Source organism: Cynocephalus volans, chromosome 12, assembly GCF_027409185.1.
Source record: "Cynocephalus volans isolate mCynVol1 chromosome 12, mCynVol1.pri, whole genome shotgun sequence".
Lineage (NCBI taxonomy): Eukaryota > Metazoa > Chordata > Mammalia > Dermoptera > Cynocephalidae > Cynocephalus > Cynocephalus volans.
In genome coordinates, this window is record NC_084471.1 from 882776 (window position 1) to 904596 (window position 21821).

The 21821-nt window shown below is 46.5% G+C and overlaps 1 protein-coding gene across 1 annotated transcript in view; it reads right to left on the reverse strand.

Moving 5' to 3' along the window:
- Nucleotides 1-21821, reverse strand: part of MOV10L1 (Mov10 like RNA helicase 1) — a 93827-nt gene that overhangs the window by 7323 nt on the left and 64683 nt on the right. The window contains exons 16-23 of the mRNA XM_063075840.1: nucleotides 16895-16994; nucleotides 16165-16343; nucleotides 15331-15477; nucleotides 14528-14649; nucleotides 11815-11914; nucleotides 10540-10704; nucleotides 7669-7842; nucleotides 2313-2462 (exon numbers count right to left, since the gene is read on the reverse strand). Of these exons, the coding sequence (XP_062931910.1) occupies nucleotides 2313-2462; nucleotides 7669-7842; nucleotides 10540-10704; nucleotides 11815-11914; nucleotides 14528-14649; nucleotides 15331-15477; nucleotides 16165-16343; nucleotides 16895-16994 (1137 nt within the window). The remainder of the gene's footprint in view (nucleotides 1-2312; nucleotides 2463-7668; nucleotides 7843-10539; nucleotides 10705-11814; nucleotides 11915-14527; nucleotides 14650-15330; nucleotides 15478-16164; nucleotides 16344-16894; nucleotides 16995-21821) is intronic.

Sequence of the window (21821 nt, forward strand, 5' to 3'; positions counted from 1 at the left end):
GGAATCTAGAGCAATTAGAGGGGGGAGGGGGGAGGGAGAGGGGGATGGGGAGAGATTAGACAAGGGGTATAAAGAATAATTATGATTTGTAACAATATATATGCTAGTAATATTGATTTGATCAAGATATCTCAATGTTGAACCCCCAAAATATGTATAATCAATTTTGATTCAATAAAAAAAAAATGTTTAAAAAAAAATTAAGGGAAATATAACAACAAAAGAATTCCCAGGATGGAGACAGAAATTATAATAAAGAACTGTGGAAATTCTCCAGTTGAAGTCCAATAACTAACTCAAAATTTACTAGAAGGGTTAACAGCAGATTCAAGATGGCAGAAAGTGGTGAGCTTAAAAAACAGATCAATAGAAATTAGCCAGGCTGAAGAAAAGAGAAAATAAAAGACTGCAGAAAAATGCACAGAGCCACAGCGATTTGTGGGACAACATCGCACAAACCAACATACATAAAGGAGAGTCTCAGAAGGAGAGGAGAGCAAGAAAAAGGGGCAGAAAAAATTTGAAGTTATACTGGACAAAAATTTCCAAAATGTGATGAAAAACATTAATTTACAGATCCAAGAAGCTCAACAACCCCCAAGTAAGATAAATACAAAGAGATCCACAGCCAGATACATCATAGAAAACCGGTGTCATCCAAAGACAAATGAGAAAAACAACACATCCCACACCTTGTCTGAAACTGCAAAGCCAGGCAGCATGCGGTGACACAGTCACAGTGCTAGAAGAAAGTAAGACCAACTCCAGCTGAGAATTCTACGGCCAGCAAAACTGCCCTCTAAAAATGAGAGGGAAACAAGGATATCCCTAAGCAAACTGAGACCAAAAGAACCTGTTGCTAGTAGACTTGCCTTACGAGAAACACCACAGCAAGTTCTCGGTCTGAAAGGACACAATATTACCTTTTTAAAATCCGGTAGCACAGGATTAATTTTCCTCACTCATTTCCAACTGAGGATTTCTTACCATATTTACCATCTCAGAAAAAAGCGAGTGAATAAAGTGGGATAGGGTAGGTTGGTTACTTAGGAAAAGTAAAATACAGAAAATTAATTTAAGTAATAATTAAGAACATGAATATGTTAAAACTCAGAGACAGCCCAGCAAGGTGTGTAGGCCCTGCGTGGGACAACTTCATGGTGTGCGCCGGAGGGAGCATGCCGTGTGCGTCCTCGGGTCAGCGAGGCGGTGTGGCAGACGGCCCTAACTCCTAATGGTTAGGAGACAGGACTCAGGGTTTGAATTTGGTTCAAACACCAACTAGCTATGTGATGTTTGGCAAATTCTTACCTTCTTCAAGCCCATCTCCTCTCTACCACCGGGAGAACGAGGCACTCACTTCACAAGGTCCCAACTCAGAAAAAAGGAAGCACTGGAAGCACAGAGTGTAAAGTCTCTGAAGGCTCGGCCTGCTGCACCGCACATCTGCACGTGCTCGGTACAGGCCACCTGTGGTCATGGTCGTCTGTGTGATCAGCTTCTGTTTGCTCTCTTGGGGGTTTCTTTCCCACGATTTGTTTGGTGGTCTGTATACCACAGGGATAAAGGCTTGATGACTGAAATGCATTTGTCAGTCATGGAATGTACCTCTGTCCCCTACTATAACTCCACTTCAATTCTCTGTGTCTGTGTCAAGTGTGGGGAGTGTCTGGTTCTCATGATAAGTGAAGAGTGTTCCTGAAACTCAGCACCGGGGGGCCAGGAATGCTAACTCATCTATAATTATGAAAGAGTTGTACAAAACGAGAACTATCCCATTCAAAAATACCAATAGTCCCCCTTTTGAGAAACACTAGTTTAGAGCTAAGATTGGCAAACTTTTTCTTAAAGGGTCAAATATCAAGGATATTACATAGGTCCTTATATGAACATTTAAAATGTAACGATTTAGAAATGTAAAAGTCATTCTAGGTTCTGGCCTGGAGAAAAGCAGGCAGCAGGCTGGAACTGGCCAGTGGGTGGCAGTTTGCTGACCTCATGTTCAGAGCTTCACACAAATGTGGTTTAAAAAAAAAAAAAAAAAGATGACCAGTAAGGGGATCTTAACCCTTGACTTGGTGTTGTCAGCATCACACTGTCCAAAGAGAGCTAACCGGCCATCCCTATATAGGGATCCGAACCCGTGGCCTTAGTGTTATCAGCACCACACTCTCCCGAGTGAGCCACAGGCCGGCCCTTGTGGTTCTGCTTCTTTAAAAGATGAGCTTGTTTCTGTCTTCCACGGAACTCCCAAACCAAAGAAGCAGGCTGTGGGGCATCACAGAGTGGGGCTGCGTTTGAGCAGGGCATACCTGTTTCCGGTAGGGCGTGATGACACCAATGTCACTGGTGGACACCTGACTGGAGACGCTGCGGGTCAGGAGGCAGCAGTAGCGCATGGCCTGGACAGCCTCCGCAGGGTTGAACCACGATGGGCTTCTTCCTTCACGTACCTCGTTGCCCTGAGTTAATTAGGAGAGCAACTTTGTTTACTCAATGAATGATAACCAAGGGCTTGTAATCGAGGAGCTAAAGTAGGTATTGGAAATACACAGTAAATATGACAGAAAAAAATCCCTACTCCCATGCAGAACTTATATTCTAGCAGGGCAGATACAACTAAATAGTTAAAAAACTGCTCCCAACCATATTAAATGCTACAAAGAAGAAAGATGGTTTACAGGACTCTCTCTCTTGAGAACTGATGACATGGAATGGGAGGTCAGGAAGAGTTGCTGTATGTAAGTGAGGCTTGTGTCAATGGAAGGATGTGCAGAGAGCAGGCGTGAGCTGGAGGACCACAGAGGGCCGGACAAGAGCGAGCGAGCGGTGTGGCCAAAGCCTAGGGGGCCATGGCGAGAGCAGGTGGCACGGGCTGACGAGGAAGCCAGCCAGCTGAGGTCAGTCCACATGGGCTGCGGCAAGCCCTCCCACAGGCCAGGAGGCCTCAGCCCTTGAGGGGCTCTCACGTCCAGCTGTGGGCTCTGTCTTTCAGCCAACTCCCCGGCTACATCTGAAGCACCTTTGACTCTCCTGGATGGTTTCTATTAGAGGACAGATGATATTTCTCATTTTGAAAAAACCCTTCCTAAAAGATTAATGGAATGCACTGGCATAAAGACAGACATACAGCCCAATGGAGTAGAACAGACAGCCCAGAAATAAACCCCCGCATATATGGTCAACGACTATTGACAAGTGTGCCAGGACCATTCACTGGAGAAAGAACAGTCTCTTCAACAAGCAGTGCTCAGAAAACTGGATATCCACAAGTAAAAGAATGAGGATGGATGCTTATCTTACACCATGTATAAAATTAACTAAAAACAAATCAAAGACAGAAAGTAAGACCTAATCTACAAAACTCTTAGAAGAAAACAGGGCAAAAGCTTCATGACACTGGATTTGGCAATGATTTCTTGGATTCGACACCACAGGCACAGGCTACAACAACAAAAAAACCCAGATAATCTGGACTGTACCAAAATTAAAATTTTCTGTGCATCAAAAGCCACAACAAACAGAGTGAAAAGATAACCTATGGAGAGGTAGAAAACATTTGTAAAGCATATATAAGGAGTTAATATCCAAAGTATACAAGGAACTCAACTCAATGATAAAAAAACAACCTAATTCAAAAATGGGCAAAGGACCTGAATAGACATTCCTCCAAAGAAGGTATACAAATAAAAAAAAAAGAAGATATACAAATGGCCAACAGGTGTATGAAAAGCTGCTCAACATCACTGATGCAAATCAATACTATGAGACCTCACATCCATTAGGATGGCTACTACCAAAAAAACAGAAAATAGCGAATGTTGGTGAGGATGTGGAGAAACTGGGACCCTTGTGCACTGGTGGTGGGAAAGTAAAATGGTGCAGCCGCATGGAAAACAGCGTGGCAGCTCCTAAAAAAATTAAAAATAGAATATTCTAATTTTTGATCCAGCAGTTCCACTTCTGGGTACACACCCAAGAGAACTGGACACAGGGTCTCAAAGAGATCTCTGTACACCCATGTTCATAGCAGCATCATTCACAATAGCTAAAACCCAGAAGCAGCCTGAGTGTCCACAGATGAATGCAGAGGCAGAATGTGGTCCACACACACACAGTGGAGTCATTCTTGGCCTTAAGAAGGAAGGAAGTTCTGCAATGTGCTACAACATGGGTGCACCCTGAGCACAGTACGCCAAGTGAAATAAGCCAGTCACAAAAAAATACTATAAGATTCCAGTTACAAGGGACAGCGTGGTCAAAAGCATCCAGATGGAAAGCAGAATGGTGATTTTTAGGGGTATGGGGCGAGGAGGATAGGGAGACTGGATGCCCCCAACCTCACTGAGGCTTAGCCCCACTGGAACTGTTGATGGTGGAAATCCTATTATGGTCATTGAAAGGTGGGGCCTTGAAGAGGTGATCCAATTGTAGGACCATTCCCTAATGAATACATTAAAAATGGTGGCCATGGAATGGTTCTGATGGCTTTAAAAGGGGAGTGAATGAGGAGCTTACTCTATCTGTCTGCTCTGCCATTTTCACTATCATCATCACTACTGCCACCACCAAGACCCTCACCAAATGTGTTCCCTGAACTGTGGACTTCCAGTCTCAGAAACTGTAAGCAACAAATTTCATTTTCTTATAAATCACCCAGTTCCAGGTGTTTTTTTCTAAGCAACAGAAACAGACTAATACAGGGAGTGTTTAGTGGGTAGAGAGTTTCAGTTTTGCAAGATGGAGATTGATTGCAGAGCAGTGTGCATGTACTTAACACTACTGAACTTTACACTTAAAAATGGTTAACATGGCCAATTTGTGTGTATGTATTCTACCGCAATTAAAAAAAAGTGAACACCAGATAAAGCAGTAAGAATTGGTTAACTCTCAGGATACACATAGCTTGTTGTTGAGCCATATGTAATCTTCCCTTTAGATTTACAATAAATGATTCAAGTAACTTAAAAAGAGATTGGAATGAAAACTTATAGCAGTTCTAAATTGGTGAGAAAAAATTCAGTGAATAGCAATCAACTGGAAAAAATAAGGAAAAGGAAAAAAACGACAATAAGTAACACAGGTGAAGCTGAAGGGTTAAAGTTAAATCCCCACAGACTAGGATGATATATCTCACAAAAAGCAGACTCTCAAACTGGATTGAATGCAAAACCTAGCTGCTCCTAAGAAATACAACAAAAACAAAATGACGAAGAATGAAAACAGAGGGCAAAGAAACATCAGATAAAAAGAAAAGAAAAAGGCAGTATTAATATACCAAGGTGCAGGGCTGGCTGGTCAGCTCAGTTGGTCAGAGTGAGGTGCTGGTAACACCAAGGTCCAGGGTTCAATCCCTGTACTGGACAGCCACCAAAAAATAATAAAATAATAAAATAAAATAAAATAATTGAATCAAAATAGAAAACAGAGCAGAAGTCACATGGTCTGGAAGGCCATGGAAGGTGGGCCTCGTGAGACAGGTGAGGACACTGTGGTCACAACTGCCTCCTGATGCAACACACGAATAAGGCAGGAGCTGACTGTTCATCTTATGGGAATTTAAAAAATCCAATAAGGTTAGTAGAGATAAACAAAAAAGGTAACTTAGTAAGGGAAAATAATTAAAGATAAAGGCTGAAAATAACCAGGCAGAAAACAGGAGAATATATAAGTCCAGAGCTGATTTTTCATGAGACCAGAGATTGGCACATCTTTTCTGTAAAGGACCAGATGTAAATGTTTTAGGCTTTCACAGGCCATACTGTCCTGTTCAACTCTGCCGTTGTAGTGACAAGAAGCCAGAGACCAGCGGCCTGTCTGCTGTGGCTGCAGGACTTCAAGTGTAGCTTCTTTACAGTGGCAGGACCACAGCTTCCTTCATGGCTGGTCCTGGGCATTCAGTCCCACTCCCATAGGTGTTTGTGCGACACCTTCTACTGAGCTCCCTCTGACAGAGCCGTCTGAGGCACAGGTGGGCACAATAGTGAGTGCACAGGTCCTTTCAGAGCTCACCCAGATGGATGGACTGACAAGAGGTGAGAGTGAGCAAGGCCAGGCCTGCCAGAACACCACAGCCAGCTCACAGTGGGGGACAAGGCCCTCTCTGGTCACGCAGTGGGAGTGGACCTCTACAGCTGAGCCCTGGAGAACCCTGCTGGCACCAACACGCCCTCCCCTCCCCCACCATTTTATCCTTAGGGCCCAGAATAATTGGTGTTTCTGGACTCTCTGTTCCACCAAACCCACGCCTTTTTTGCTCAATTATATATTGTTTTTATACTGTACACTTCCACTTACTATAACTTTGTAGTATATTTTGTTATCTTTTAAACTAAGTAACTCATTTTTCTTTCATGAAACTTTTTGCACGTTTACAACCCCATTCTGTGAACAGTTTCTCATGAGAAAACCTGTTTTTATTTGTATTGCATTAAGTACGTGTTGATTTAGGGAGAACTGACATCTTTAAAACACTGGTCTCTCCAGTCATGAACATGCCTGTCTTATCTTATGCACTCACGTAAAGCTTTACCATTTTTTTCTACAGTGATACTGTCATGTCTCATCCCCTCCAACACAACTACCAATTTGTTTTTCCAGATTCACAGGAAAGCCTCTGTGGACAGGTGGCACCAGCAGGACAGACAGTGGAGGAAGAGCATTCCTGGGGCAGGAACGGCATCAGCCAACCAGTCATGGGCAGCCCTCAGGGCGGGCCATGCTCTGAGGTGTCCGGCTCACCAGAGAATCCCCCTTTTCTTAGAACTCTCTCCCATCCAAAGGGTGGGCACTCCACAGCCACTTGCATACACAACTCCACCCACTCTGGACAGATCCTCAAGGAATTTACAGAGAGAAACAGAGTCAGAGCATGTGGCTGGGTGAGGCCTCGAGGCAGCTGAGCACTGTCACCTGGACTACTGTACCCAGAGAGCCAGGTCTCAAGAGGGGCGCCAACAACAGATCTCCCTGTCCTGTCTGGGTGCAGCCCTAACCTTGGATAACTTGAACCCCCTTCTTTTGAGAGGTTCATGCAAAACTTTATTTCTGGTTTTAACAATCAAATTCCTAATATAAACTTTCTGATTTTAGTGAACACTTGTAATTTTTTTTGGCTACTGAGCAGCTAACCCTGTCCCTCTGTGAGGCCTTGGTGAGAGGGAGGCCCTTGTCCCCCCATCGCCCCTTATGCCCCTGGAGCTGGGCTCCGGCACATGGCTGACCCCTTTCCTGCCCAGTTCTCACTTGAGGAAAAACCCTGGTGGGGGCAGTGAGGGTCCTGCTGCCCAGCCTCCCTGTCCTCCCCTGCCTTCTCCTCCGTGCACGAGCTCTTTCTCACAGTGGCCTGGCTCTCCCTTCCCGTAACCCAGCGCTTGCCCCTGCCCTGTGATGCCCACGCTGGGCCAGGCACCACTGCTAAGCCCTTCTACAAGGGACTCATCTGACAGGAGAAGGCAGCACCTGGTCTTGAGATTTTCTACAGTCTGAGACCAGAAAAGTGTGTGCCCCACTGCAGGCACCCAAGAAATGCTCGGTTACTGACTCAACTAAACAAAGCACATGCAGTGAACACAGACAGCACACTAGGAACAGCACCGTGTGGTCACCCTGCTCCTCTGTGGCTGCTCCCCTGCAGCACATGATTTTCTGCCATGCTGCCTTGCTCACCCGCATGCCGTGGAAGATGAGAGGGAAGCCTTTCTTGGGTAGTTTCTCCCAGCCCAGCAGCAAGGTCACCACTTTGGGGTCTGCACAGACTTCAAGCTCCTTGTGGTAGAAAAGCCGAGAAGGCAGTGCCAGCAGCGCAGCGTGGGACCTGTAGTTCTTCACAAGCTTTGTGACCTGCAAGGAGGAGACAAGCCACAGGTCAAACGGAGTCAGTGCGTACGGAGTGTCTGCCAAAGGGACAGAGGCCATGTGTGGCACATGTGAGACCCACCTCAACCACGCCACGGGGCAGCCCTGCTCCCGCATGTCCTCCCTTCCCAGCATGTCACCTGCCACCAGACCAGGCCCCTCAGAACCTGTCGCACCAAGGGTCTATTTCAATAGAAAAGGTGAGCATTAGGAAGGAGATGGGGAGAGGAGGAGAGGAGCTTCTCTTTGCTCCTCTCCCGGGTCTGGATGTTGCTGAGGAGTCTCTTCACAGGTGCAGACGGTTCCTACCACCCAGGACCTGGCAGCCGGGCCATAGGCAGGCGGTGTCTCCCTCATGTGCTGCCAGCTCCACTCGGAACCCACCGTCTTGTTACCCCGGCCTTTCAATAAAGCCCCACAAAGCCACATCTCAGCTGGGCTGCAGGGCCTGAGGAGAGGATGGTTATGGACAACGTGACTGGTGGGCAGAGCCAGCCCTGAGCAGGCCGGGCTCTCCTCGACAGAGCCAATGGGGACCATGATGACGTCACCAGTATGTGGAACAACAGCCTCTCTCTGTGCCTCCAACTGGTCTGGGAAGTCCACTTGGTGCAGGTGCTCCTCTCTAGTGCCAGCATGAGAGCACCGGCTGGCCCCACAGCTTCTCCTGACTCAGAACAACAAACTGTAATTCTGGAGTTTGCACATGTCCAGCCTCCAAGATGCTAATCAAAACTCCAAACTTGGCCTGTATCACAAGGTCTCTGTGTTGGCTGGACACGTGCAGGTGACCAGGACAAGACGAAGGAGGCACACTGAGCCCAGGGGCTCACTGTGGCTTCGGCCACTCTGGGGAGAGAGGGCAGGTGCAAGATGCTGGCCAGGCCCGCACAAGACAAAGCCTCCACCTTCTGTGGGTCAGGGTCCTCTGCACCTGTGGCCACATGCAGAGGGTGTGTGCGCTTTGAAAGCCGTGCTGCGGGGTCGGGGTGGCAGCATGCTAGTCCTCCACTGCGTGGCCCAGGCGGTACCCCTCTACAAAGGCAGCTGGCAGGTCCCGTGGGGCATGGGGATACTTGGAGCACTAGATATGTCTTTAGTGGGCAGCAGAGCTCTTAGGTGACCTCGCTGTGTCTAGCAGACGTTTGCAGAGGCTTTCCCATCCTGGGGCAGCTTCCCGGCCTCCTCAGAGACTCCTGAGGGGCCCCTGACGTACCTTCCAACCCAGACTCTGCTCCACTTCTGCCCCTTTATATTTCCAATGGGGTAAGGTGCTCAGGTGCTGCCATTGGGAACAGGTCCCAGGCCATTTGCCTGAAGATCTGCCCATGATCACCACGCCTCACTTTCTGTTTAATGTTACTACTAGTAATATAAATAGATAGAAAATTTTTTTTGTATTGTAGGAGTTAAGAGAATACAGCTACTAGGCTCACCATTTAATGATGGACCCTAGAGACCCAAAGTTCCTGAACACAGCGTGCTGGGACTCCCACAGGTGGAGTCCAAAGCCCGTCCCTCAGAGCTGGACCTGAGCTCGGCTGGGAACAGAGCCTGCACCTCAAGGACACCATGGAGGACTCCCATGCACACGAGAGCCACTCCCTATAGCCTCTCTTTTCTTTTAGGTAGTTACAAAAGTTACTTCCTGTTTTTTCTACTTAACAGAGTTGTTATTCCGTTTCTGTTGCTTATAACAAAATACCTGAGGGCCAGCCCGTGGCTCACTCGGGAGAGTGCGGTGATGATAACGCTAAGGCCATGGGTTTGGATCCCTATATAGGGATGGCCAGTTAGCTCACTGGCTGAGCGTGGTGCTGACAACACCAAGCCAAGGGTTAAGATCCCCTTACCGGTCATCTTTAAAAAAAAAAAAAAAAAAAACCTGTAACTGGGTGATTTATAAGAAAATGAAATTTACTGCTTACAGTTTCAGAGGCTGGGAAGTCCACTGTGCAGGGAACACATCTGGTCAGGGTCTTGGTGGTGGTGACACTGACTCAGGGGTCTCACATGGCAGAAAATGGCAGAGCAGAGAGACAGCTTCTCACATGCTCTTCTTTTAAAGCCCTCAGAACCATGCCCCTAACCACCATTTATTAATCCATTCACTATGGCATAGTACTACAATCTAATCACCTCTTGAAGGCCCCACCTTTCAATTACTATAATAGGATTTCCCACCCTCAACAGTTGCAGTGGGGATTTAAACTTCAGTGAGGATGAGGGGGCATCCAAGCTATAGCACAGAGTAAAACAGACTTAACATCTTTTCCTGTATCTGACCCCACAGCAGCTCAGCCATCAGCATCAGATTGCCTGTAGTTCCCTGACCCCCATGAGGGTCCCTAATGAGGCACATTTCTTAGTTCCTGGAACCTAAGATCAGGTTAAAGGTGCCTAAGTCCCATCTGGGAGGGTGGGAGTGGGGCCTTTCAGGGCAGAGCCCCTTCAGAGTGGAGAAGCTGAGGGTGGTGGGTGTATCTGCTGGTGGTGGGAGCTCCTCACCTGTCCTCTGGGCGTGACAGGCCTCTGCCTGCAGATGTGACTCAGTGCACATGAGTGGAGCTGCCCCGACTGCTGGCCTGTCCCTGTGACTCCACCCCTGCAGCTCCCACTGTTCTACCCAGCTCTGCTCTGGCTTCATGTGGGTAAGTTATATGATAAAGTGTGCGAGCTTACCAGCAGGGGGTTGTATGCACCACAGGCTCCAAAAGCGTTTTCATCTCTCAGATAGACTGGCCGCAACATCAGCCTTTCCAACATGGACACGTTCAGCCCATAGGCCATGGCCAGTCTGGACTTGATGACTGGGCCGAGCTGCATGGGGTCTCCGGCCAGTATGATCTGTGGCACACAAACTGGCAGCTCAGCTCATGCAGTGATACGTGCACAGTCATGCATAGTTATAGCCGTGGTGGGGGCAAATGGCTGCAAGGGTTGAGCAGCAGGCAGCGTCTCCCATGGGCTGGGGCCAGCTGGCCCTGGGGTCACTCTGAGAGACCAGGGAGGACACAGCTGGAACTGCTCGTGCAAGACGATGGCCCAGACCAGGGCGGCGGAAATGGGAAAAACCAAAGGGGAGACACCAGCTCCTTCGGCACAGCTTCCACCCGCCTGTCCCTGCAGTTCCTGGTCTGACAGCCTGCCTTTCTCCCCAGCTTATCTCGCAAAGCACTAAGAGCCACGGAAGTGGCCTATCTCCTAGTTTGTATGTGCCTGGCCCTGGCAGCCCACCTAGCCTCTATCCCTGATGCTCTCTCTTGGGATGTCCCACACCATGGCCACCATCCTGCTGACCATCCCTTATCTCTCACCCATGGCTCCCGTGGCCTGGTGAGGCAGCTGTACCCCGATGCCACATGTTCCAGCTGGACTAGGCTTTGTTCCCTCCCACAGCCCCTTCCTGTGCCCTGACTCACAGTGCCTGGTGACCCGGACAGGAGGTATGGGACCTGCCCTCAGGTACTGCCGATGGGCACTCAGGAGGATCCTGAAATGTCCACACAGCAGATGCCAGATAACCACCCCGACTGACTGGGTGGACGTGGGGGGAAGGATGATGCCCACCTCACTATCATAGGACCAGAGAATCAGCTGGGAGAACAGCTAAGGACCCCAGCTCAGGACCAACAGTACGGGCCCTGTCCCTCCTGTCTCAAGTATGTGGGGAATGGCTCACCAGAGCAGGAATCACAGTTGATGACTTCACTGCTGTCTCCCCAATATAGAGGATAGTTCTCAACTTCTGTTTTACACATGAACGAGTCAAGACAGGGCGGCCTCTTCCCCCTCGTCTTTGTGACTGAGGAACAGTGCGTGGCCCCAGGCCCCTTGGAGACTTGAACTTTCACCTGACCCCTTTAAGGTCGTGACAGTCCATTACGGGACCATGGCACCCCATCACTGCAGGACACAGGGTAATAAGGAAACAGCACACACAGCAGCAGACCTTACCTGGCCATTGATGTCTGAAATCAGCCCCAGAGGAATCAGGCATTCTGGCTCACTTGCCTGCCCAGCTTCGTCCACAAACACGTGTGTGAAGTGTCCAACTCTAGAGCCAAAGATGTTCTAAATGGTAACTCCTGCCAGCACCTGGGCCCACAGCGGCCGCCAGGGCAGTGCAGGAGCAGGAAGTCCACAGGGCACCTGTTGCTCTGTGAGCAACAGAAAGACGTGGAGGGGACAAGGGTGAGGGTGCTGTGAACTTGGCACTGCAAGCATGTGCTGGGCGGCCCCCAGGGATGTGAGGCATGCTTTTCTTGCTTCTGCATCTCTGCCTGGTGAGGGTCGAGATGCCCAGGTGTGAGTCCTGGCTCTACCCACTTCCCAGCAGTGTGACCCTGGGCAGGTCACGTCCTCAGTGTTGGGTGACCATGAGTGATCACACAGTGGCTGCCCCTCCACCTGCCCCCTCCTCTCCACTCTGCTCAAGAGCTGCTCTCAGCCAGGGCACACTGCTGACCTGCTCTGCCACAGGCTGCAGCCCCGGGAGCCCAGGGGACAACACTGGGCCAGCGCTCACTCCAGACCCTCCCCATGGCCAGCCATAAGGCAGCGCCACCTTTCCTCTTGCCCAAGGAAACAGACTGAGGGCAGAGAGAATGTGCCTGAGCCATGCCCCATGGGGACAAACCGTGGGCCCCTGCCCATCTGACCGCCTAGCCTGAGCTCTCCCCTACCTGACCCCAGACACCAGACAAATTCCATTACTACTGAGCCTCGGGTGCCCGCCATGAGATGAGACCCCACGGTCAGACAGGTGCCAGGGAGGCTTCTGCTCCTGGGGGTAAGGGCTGACATTCTCCTATTTCCACTCCTCACAAATTTACATTTTTAATGTGCAAGCCTGAATTTGTAAACCTCAATGCCTCGACTGCACAAATGATACTTGTCCCTGAAAGACACGGGAATCAGCATACTTCCATATTCCCATCTCCTGTTAACTTCTTTCAAAATTCAAGTTTTCGGGGCTGAGCCCGTGGCGCACTCGGTAGAGTGCTGCGCTGGGAGCGCGGCGACGCTCCCGCCGCGGGTTCGGATCCCATATAGGAATGACTGGTGCACTCACTGGCTGAGTGCCGGTCACGAAAAAACGACAAAAAAAAAAAAAATTCAAGTTTTCAATTCCATACGAGCAGTGACCGCAGTCACCCAAGAACCGCCACCAGGTGGCGCTGCTCCTCGTTTGCACCTTTGAAGCTTCCCACAGCACCAGCGCCTCTCGCCGACCCGACGGCCTCTGCCTCTCCAGCCTGGGAAAAATCTCTAGACCAGCTGCCTACTCTGGCTGGCCACCTCCTCCTCCCACGTAGTTGTTGGCTCCACAGAAGTAGGGTCCACACCGTGCACACGCCCTCCCTGACCTCCCCCCCCCCCCCGCGTGGAGCCTCTGCACCCCAACAAGACTCTGCCCTGAAACGGAGGAGGCTGGGTCTGTTCCCACTGGATGTTTCTCTATCTCAATAAGGCTTTGATTCATCAATGCTCGTTAACATAAAAACCCTCACTCTTGTTTAGACCCATGCTGTCCAATCCAGTAGCCACTACCCACATGCAGCTCAAGCACCTTGCAGTGGCTAGTCTGAAATATAACGTGCTCTAGGTGTAAAATGCACAGTAGACTTTGAAGATATGAACTGAAAAAAAAATGAAATGTCTTTTCAATCATTTTTTATACTAATTAAATGAAATAATAGTCTGTATATGTGAGAGTAACTAAAATTTATTGATAGCATCATCTGCAGCACGTGGTGACAGGCCTGACCATCACATGCAGCTCCTGGGCAGCTGCTGGCCTCTGCCCGTGTAGTGCTGATAAACACACAGAACCCACGGCGGAGGGAGGTGAGACCGTCAGTGGGCCCAGCTGAGGCCCAACTCCTGGTGGTCACCCTCACAGCCACTGAAATGCTGGATACTACCCTGGGGCGACTCAGCCAGAAGGTACAGGGGTCTGTCTCTAGACTGTCAGTGGGGGGTGAGATGCTCCCTTTCTCACTCAGCCTGCCCCACACTGCTAGGCTCTCGTCAATCACTGAAGGGGGCTGCCTGCTGCCTCACTCGGTGCCCCCCTTGGCTCACAGCTCTTCCTCCAGCTCTCAAGGCGTGTCCTTGGGAAGCTGCCTCCAATGCGTGCTGGCACACCATGCTCCATGTCCCCTGCCATCTCCCCTGCAGACCCCCCATACTAGTGGGCTTATGGCCCCACAGGGTCTGACCTCACAGAGCTTAGCTGCTTCCCAGCCAGCCTGCCTTCCAATGACCCCCTCTTAGCTACCCACTGCCTGCTCAGAAGCCTTCCCACAGCTCCCACTGGGGCTGGGCTTCCCTTCGCAGTCCTTTCACCCCATTCTTCTTGCTTGCTAGGTTCTGGCTCCATCTCCTTTGGGTTAACATGCCCGGGGCTCTCTAACTGCAGGCCTTGGCCTATGCTAGTCCTCCTGCCCGCCCAACCCACTGTTGGGTCCTCTGAGTCTTTGGGGTCTCAGTGCAAACATTGTCCCTTTGAGAAGCCGTGCCTGGCCTGGTCCCTCTCACCCACAGCCCTGCCTCCTCCCTCCACTGCCCACCCTCTGTGTCGTCGGCCCCCTCAGACGTGAGCTTAAAGAGGACAGAAACCTTCACCCTGTGGGACCCTGCACCCCACATGATGCTGAGCTGTTACCTCAATCCAATTTGGTAAAAAAGCCCTGCGCTGCTGCACGTTGTAATTATTATTCTGAAGCGTGAGGCTTTCCAGATGTCCTCTCCATCTTTGCAATATGGTTTGATGGCATCAATAATTGTCTGGCGATGGGCAGAGGTGGAGTTAGTTTATTTTCCAAATTATTAAGCATTTTTTAAAAATCGGGCAGAATCGCAAAGCTGAAAGGAATTCTAAAAGATAATCTTGCTCTATTATCACTTCTTAGTTATGATGAAGTAATGGTTTAAGATTGTTTTCTGAAGTTAAAATATTTTACATTTTTGTACCAACTAAGTCGATGTCTTATGGACCCTAGAGCCATGGATATAACATAAAATCCTACAGAACTTCACAGGAACTTTGTGCATTTTATAGATTCAATTTTTTTTTTCATTCTATAAGTGAACCAGGAACTTATAATTTCCCTAAAGGGATACTTATAGCTAAACCAATAAAACAGAACTAAAAAGAAAACAATACACTTGGGGATCAGATAAAAGGGGAACATGAAATTTTAACAAAGCTAAGAATGGCCATGACAGGACAGATAACTCACAGAGAGTGTGTGAGGATGTCATGAAATGTTCAGAAATAAAACTCCACTGCTGAACAGTGGGTTTTGGCTCACAGCAGAGCGGTTTCTCCACCAGGGCCTTCTGTGCCTACTCTCTGTCTGCCCTCTTGCCTCCTGCCCTTGTCTACTGTCTTGGCATTTTCTACTCTCCAAGGAGGTGGCCCAGGTGCTCCCAGGCTCCCCTGCCTCCCCTGTGCCTGGGGCTCACCTCCTCAAACCTGCAGGTAGCATTCACCCGGACCATGGCTGCTGGCCTCAGCACCTTGCTCTCGTGCAGCCGCAGACATACGAGGTCAGCGGCACTATTGGAAGGTGCACAGACCAAAATCCGACTGTCTGGCAAAGCACAGTGTACCTTCATCAAAGACACAAAAGAAGCCAAGGACCACAGATATCAACGCTGCAAAGTGGAAATCTGCGTCTCACATCCATATGCACAGGTCCATTCACAGCCACATGGGCTCGGACATCAGTCCAGTGACATCTGAGACACGGGCCCACGGAACCCGAAAGTGGCAAGGTTAGGTGCTAAAGTTCTCTGTGCTCTTCAAGATCCTAAGCCATCTTCTAAAGCAGAAACTGAGTCAGATGGTCACGTGTCCAGCCTGCAGTACAGTACTGAGGTAGGCACTCAACATGTGTCTGCTAATCTGAATCCTGAATGACAAAAATACTAAATACACAATATTTTCATACATACAATTTCCAATACAAACAGAGATACCGAAACTTCTGAAGAATGGTGGCTTTAGCTACTGTAAAGGTAACTTCTTTTCTGTAGCAAAATCCCATGATGTAATTGAATAGTTTACTATTCTAAAAATGAAGAATTTCTAAAGTTATGAAATAAGCTTTGTAAATCCTATGTATTCACATAAGCAAAGCAAATTAACTAAACAGTATAAAATAGCTAGGATTCTCAACCTCTTTACAACTCTCATTCTGCAATTTAAACTAACACCTCCTGAAGACAGGCACACATGAGAGGGAAGCATGTGACAGCAGCACAGGGCCAGAGGAGCTGTGGCACCATGGTCCTTACCTGTAAAACCGCCTCTATTATTGTCACCGTCTTTCCAGTTCCAGGAGGTCCAAAAAGAACATACGGGAGTGGGCGGCAGTCGCCACTCAGAATTCTTCTGACTGCTAACTTCTGATTTTCATTTAGCACTGGGTTGAAAAATTCCTTATCTCTTGCATTAGAGATTTGCATTTCATTTACTGTATGCAAAGTGGAGAAACAGTTCCAGTCAGAGGTCAAACAGCTTGAATAGCTGTAGAATAATACGTCCTCACTTAGGTTGGGCATTAGAGCATGGCTGCCTCAAAGGCTAACCCACAACCACAGACGGGGAACAGCGCTTCAGCAAGACCACAACAAGGCCAGAGCACAGCGTGTCCCCCTGAGTAATCTGTCTGTGCTTCACTACGCAGAGCCAGGAAAATGGGCTGAGCATTCTAACAAGGAAAAAACAGGCCATTCAACTTATTCTCCTGCTTTGTATATACAGTATCATCTAAAATATTAGAGACATGATTTTAAAATGTCTACAATAGTTTAAAAGATCACATGGCAAAAATCATCCATAACTTATAAGTGTTTTTAAAGTAACCTAAAACATCAAGTCTTCACTTGGCCTCCAGACAGATGAGACAGTGGCCATCTGTCAGATACCACACGCCTCTGCAGCAGGGTGTGTTTCTGAAGGTGCCCATCTTCCAGGCACAAGTCCTCTTAACTGCTCTTCTCTCAGCCCCGCGCACACACGTACCCACATCGCCCATCTCTGCAGCAAAGGCCGCCACCCCCGGCAGGTCCTCGGCACCAACATGCCTCTCATGTTTAGTTTGGTCCTTCACGGTTTTCCTATTCTAGAAATTATCATGCAGAGAAAGGGTTTAAAAAAAAAAAAAACAGCTGTGTGTTTACACTGCTTAGTTTAAAGAGCAAACATAAACATCTGCCAACGTTCTGCTTGTTACATTTATTTAACAGTCTCTGGATGGATCACAGGTCATATCCTTCGAAAAAACGAAAATACAGAATATCTGATAAAGAGGTGCTAAAAAAATTTCTGCTTCCTGTTTTTGAACTCCCTTGTAAAAATAAACAAACCAAATTCTGTGATGATAAAACCAAAACAAAGGATTAAATTTTATTTGACTAACTTGCCTTCCCCCAGCACATCCTTCCTGCCTCCAAGGCTGGCCGATGCGTGCGAGCCTGAAGGAAAAGGCTCAGGCATGGCCTGGGATGGCTCTCCCGCAGCAGCCTCAGGCACGGCCCCTCCTGAGAGGGCTGCGAACACCCTGCCCTCTGCAGAATCCGGCATGCCTCTCAGAGAGAGCCAAGTGCCAGTCCTGCTTCTGTCAACTGTGCTCAAATCTTCCACAAAAATTGGTTTTATGTGTGCTTGAACATAAACGAATCTGTCCTGGACCAGTGGGACTATTTTTCAGTGTTTCCGTTACAAACAATTCTGTAGGTCATAACTTTGCACATACATCTTTGGGCAATCACTCGATTACTTTCACAGAATAAATTCTAGAATCTAGAATTAACTGCTGTGTCAAAAGTTTTCACATTAAAGATTTTACACATATTGCCAGATTTTACTCCAGAAGGTTATACCAATGTACCCTCCCACTATTGGTATATGTTTTGCATATAACTGATATACAATTCTGCACATGTATTTAAAGTATATAATCTGACAAGTTTTAACAAGTTTCGTTTATCTGTGAAACCATCATCACAATCTCGATGATGAACAGATCATCTGTCCCAAAGCCCCTTGCACCCTCGGGACGGCTCCCTCTGCTGTCACCTCAAAGGGCTCACACATTCTAAAACTTTCTGAGTGGGTTGTCATGCAGTCTGCACTCTTCTTGGTCTGACTTCTCTCACACAGTATCATTGTTTTGAAACTCCTCTGTTGTTGCGAGTATCAACAGTTGATTTCTTTTCATTGTGAGGAGAGTTCTACTGTATGAACACACAATTTGTCTATCCATGCACCCTCTGACGGACCATGGGTTGCTTCCAGTTTTTGGTGATACAAATGGCTGCTATGAACTTCGTGTATGAGTCCTCCTTTTCACATTTTCATGTCTCTTGGGTACACACCTAGGAGAAAAATGGCTGGATTGTAGGGTAGGCATACGTTTAGCTGCAGCTTTTTTTTTTGTGGCTGGCCTGTAGGGGAATCTGAATCCTTGAGCTTGGTGTTATTACTGCTGGCTCTAACCAAGTGAGCTAACTGGCCAGCCATTGTTCAGCTTTTAAAAAAAACTCCTCTCACAGTTGTACCATTTTATGCTCTCACCAGGAGGGTACGAGTTCTAGCTGTTTCACCTACTCACCAAAACTTGGTGTAGTCAGTCTTTTAAATTTTGGCCATTCTAATAGACGTGTAGTGGTATCTCACTGTGATTTTAATTTGTGTTTCCCTAACAATTAATGATGTTAAACATTTTTTTTTGTGGGTTTATTACCACCTGTATATATTCTTTGGTAAACTGTCTATTCCAATCTTTGGTCCATTTTAAAATTGAGTTTTCTTATGGAGTCTGCAAGCTGTTTTATATTCTAGGCACAAGTCCTTTACCAGAGGTGTCATTTGCAAATACTTTCTCTCAGTCTGTCACTTATTTTTTTGTCTTAATAGTGTATTTTGGACAGCAAAATATTATATGAATCATGTTCTCAGTGTCACATCTTCAAACTCTTTGCTCAACCAAAGGATGTGAAGCTTTTCCTCTATGTTGTCTTCTAGAAGTTTTACAGTTTTATGCTTTACATTTAGGGCTATGAACCATTCTGAGTTAATTTTTGTGCATGCTGTGAGGTATAGATCCAGCTTCACATTTTTGCTTGTGCACTGAATTTACAGATCAATTCTGGGAAAAAGGGCATCTTAATAATACCGAGGCTTTTCACCCATGAACACAGGATCCATCCCCACTTACTCAGGTCTTCTGTTATTTGTCTCATGTCTCACTGATGTCTTGTGGTTTTCAGTAGAGAGTCCTGCACATCTCCTGTCAGATCTACCCCTAATGTTTAATACATTTAGATGCTATTTTAAATGGCGTCTGTTGTTAAACATCCAGTTTGTTTATTGGTAGTATATATAAGTACAATTTTATCACTGTGTATTGATCTTGTGTCTTGCAATCTTGCTAAATCACTCATCAGTCCTTAACAGCTTCACTTTAGACCCATCAGGATTCCCACACAATGTGGATACCGCTTCCTTTTCTTGCCTCACTGCCTGTCCACAACCTGCTGCACAGTGCTGAACAGAAATTCTAGGAGTGGGCTTGCCTTGATTCTGATCTTACAAGGAAACAGCCTTTATTTACTTACTACTAAGTGGGTTTTCACAGATGAAGGAAGTTCCCTTCTATTTCTAGTTTGCTGAGAGTTTTGATCAGAAATAGATGTTAAATTTTGTCAGATGCTTTTTCTGTGCTTACTGAGATTATATAATTTTTCCTTTTTAGTCGTTAATATGGTGAATTACACCAACTGATTTTTGGAACATTAAACCAGCTTTTTATCCCTAGGATGAACTCTTCTTGGTCTCATATATATTCAATTTGCTAAAATTTTGTTTCAGAATTTTTACATCTATGTTCATAAGTGATACTGGTATGCGTTTTTTTTTTCTTGTTATATCTTTGTTATGTTGTCTTGGTACCAGTGTAATGCTGGCCTCATAAAATAAATTTGGAATTAAATTTCCTGGAGTTGAAGGGTTTGTGTAGAATTGTTATTTCTTCGTGAAACTTTTGATAAACTCACAAATAAAGCTACACAGGCAAGAAGTTTTTGTGGGGGAATGGCAGGGAATGTTTTTAACTATAAGTTTAATTTCTTAAATAGATCTAGGGCTATTCAGTTACGAATTTCTTGTTGAATGAACTTTGGTAATTGGTGTCTTTAAACAAATATGTCTGTTTTATGTAAGTTGTTGAATTTATTAGCACAAAGTTGTTCATAATTATATTAGTCAGGGTTCTCCAGAGAAACAAAACCAACAGGATGTGTGTACATGAGCGCTTGTGTGTGTCTACAGAGAGAGAGGAGGAGGGGAGAGGAGGGGAGAGGAAGGGAGAGAGATAAAGGAATTGGTTTGTGCAATTACAGAGGCAAGAACTGCAGTCAGTAAGCTGGAGAACCAGGAGCGCCAATGGTATAAGTTTCAGTCTGAGAGCTGGCAGGCTCACGACCCAAGAAGAGGCATCTGAAGGCAGGACAAGACCAATATCCCAGTTCCAGGCAGCCTGGCAAGAGATTCCTCTTACTGGGCAGCTGGGGGGGGGGCGGTCAGCCTATTTGTCCTGTTCAGGCCTTCAACTGACTGGATGCACCCACCCACACTGTGGGGGCCATCTGCTTTCCCAGTCTACCAATTCAAATGTTAATTTCATCCAAAGATATCACAGACACACCCAGAACAATGCTTGACAAATGTGTGGGCACCCTGTGGCCCAGTCAAGCAGCCACAAAATCAACCATCACAACAATATTACTCTATCTTTAAATGACATCTGTGACTCTTCAGTGACCCACTTTCTTATCCTGATTGTGGTAACTTGCGTCCTTGCTTTTTTCTCTCCTGACCAGTCTGGCTTGAGGTTTAGCAATTTTATTGATCTTCTCAAAGAACCACTTTTGGGTTCATTGGTTTCTCTACTGTTTCTCTATTTTCTATTTCACTGATTTTTACTCCAGTGTTCATCATTTTCTTTTGCTTAGTTTGGGTTCCATTTGTTCTTATTTTTCTAGTATTTTAAGGAGGAAGCTGAAGTCATTGATTTGAAACCTTTATTCTTTTTGAATTTATGCAGTTAGTTCTATAAATTTCCCCTAAAGGGTGCTTTTGCAGCATATTGCAAACTTTGATAAGCTGCATTTTCATTTTAATTCTGGTGAAAATACTAATATTTGGGGGTTATCCAAAAGCTCTCCGTGTTACTGATTCCTAGTTTAACCCATTGTGGTTAGAGATCACACTCTGCATGACTTTCTTTTAAAGCTGAGACTTGTCTTATGGCCCCAAATAAGGTGGATCTTGATAATGTTCCATGTTCACTTCTAAGGAAGTGGACACATCCTACTGCCAAAGGGTGGAGTATTCTACACACCCATTTAGGTCCCTTTGGTTGACTTTGCTGTTCAGGTCTACTGTACCTGTACTGATTCTCTTCTTTGTCATCATTAACTGAGAAGGAGGTATTCACATCTCTGACTGTTATTATGAATTTGTCTATCTTACGGCTGTATCAGTTTTTGTTTCATGTATTTTAAAGCTGTTATTAGGCTGCTTATCATTTAAAGATGTTTCATGTATTTTAAATGTTATTACATAAGCATTCTGCATTGTTATGTATTCCTGATGAATTATCTTTATTATTATGACATCATCTCCTTTATTGTGATACTCTGTACTCTGAAACCTACTTTGTCTGATATTACTAGAGCTCTATTAGTCATTATTTTGGTTATCACCTTTTTGATTATATCTTTTCCCATTCTTTTACTTTTATTTGTGTCTTTATATTTATTTATTTATTTATTATATATTTTAAAGATGATTGGTAAGGGGATCTTAACCCTTGACTTGGTGTTATCAGCACCACACTCTTCCAAGTGAGCCACGGGCCAGACCTTGTGTCTTTATATTTAAAATG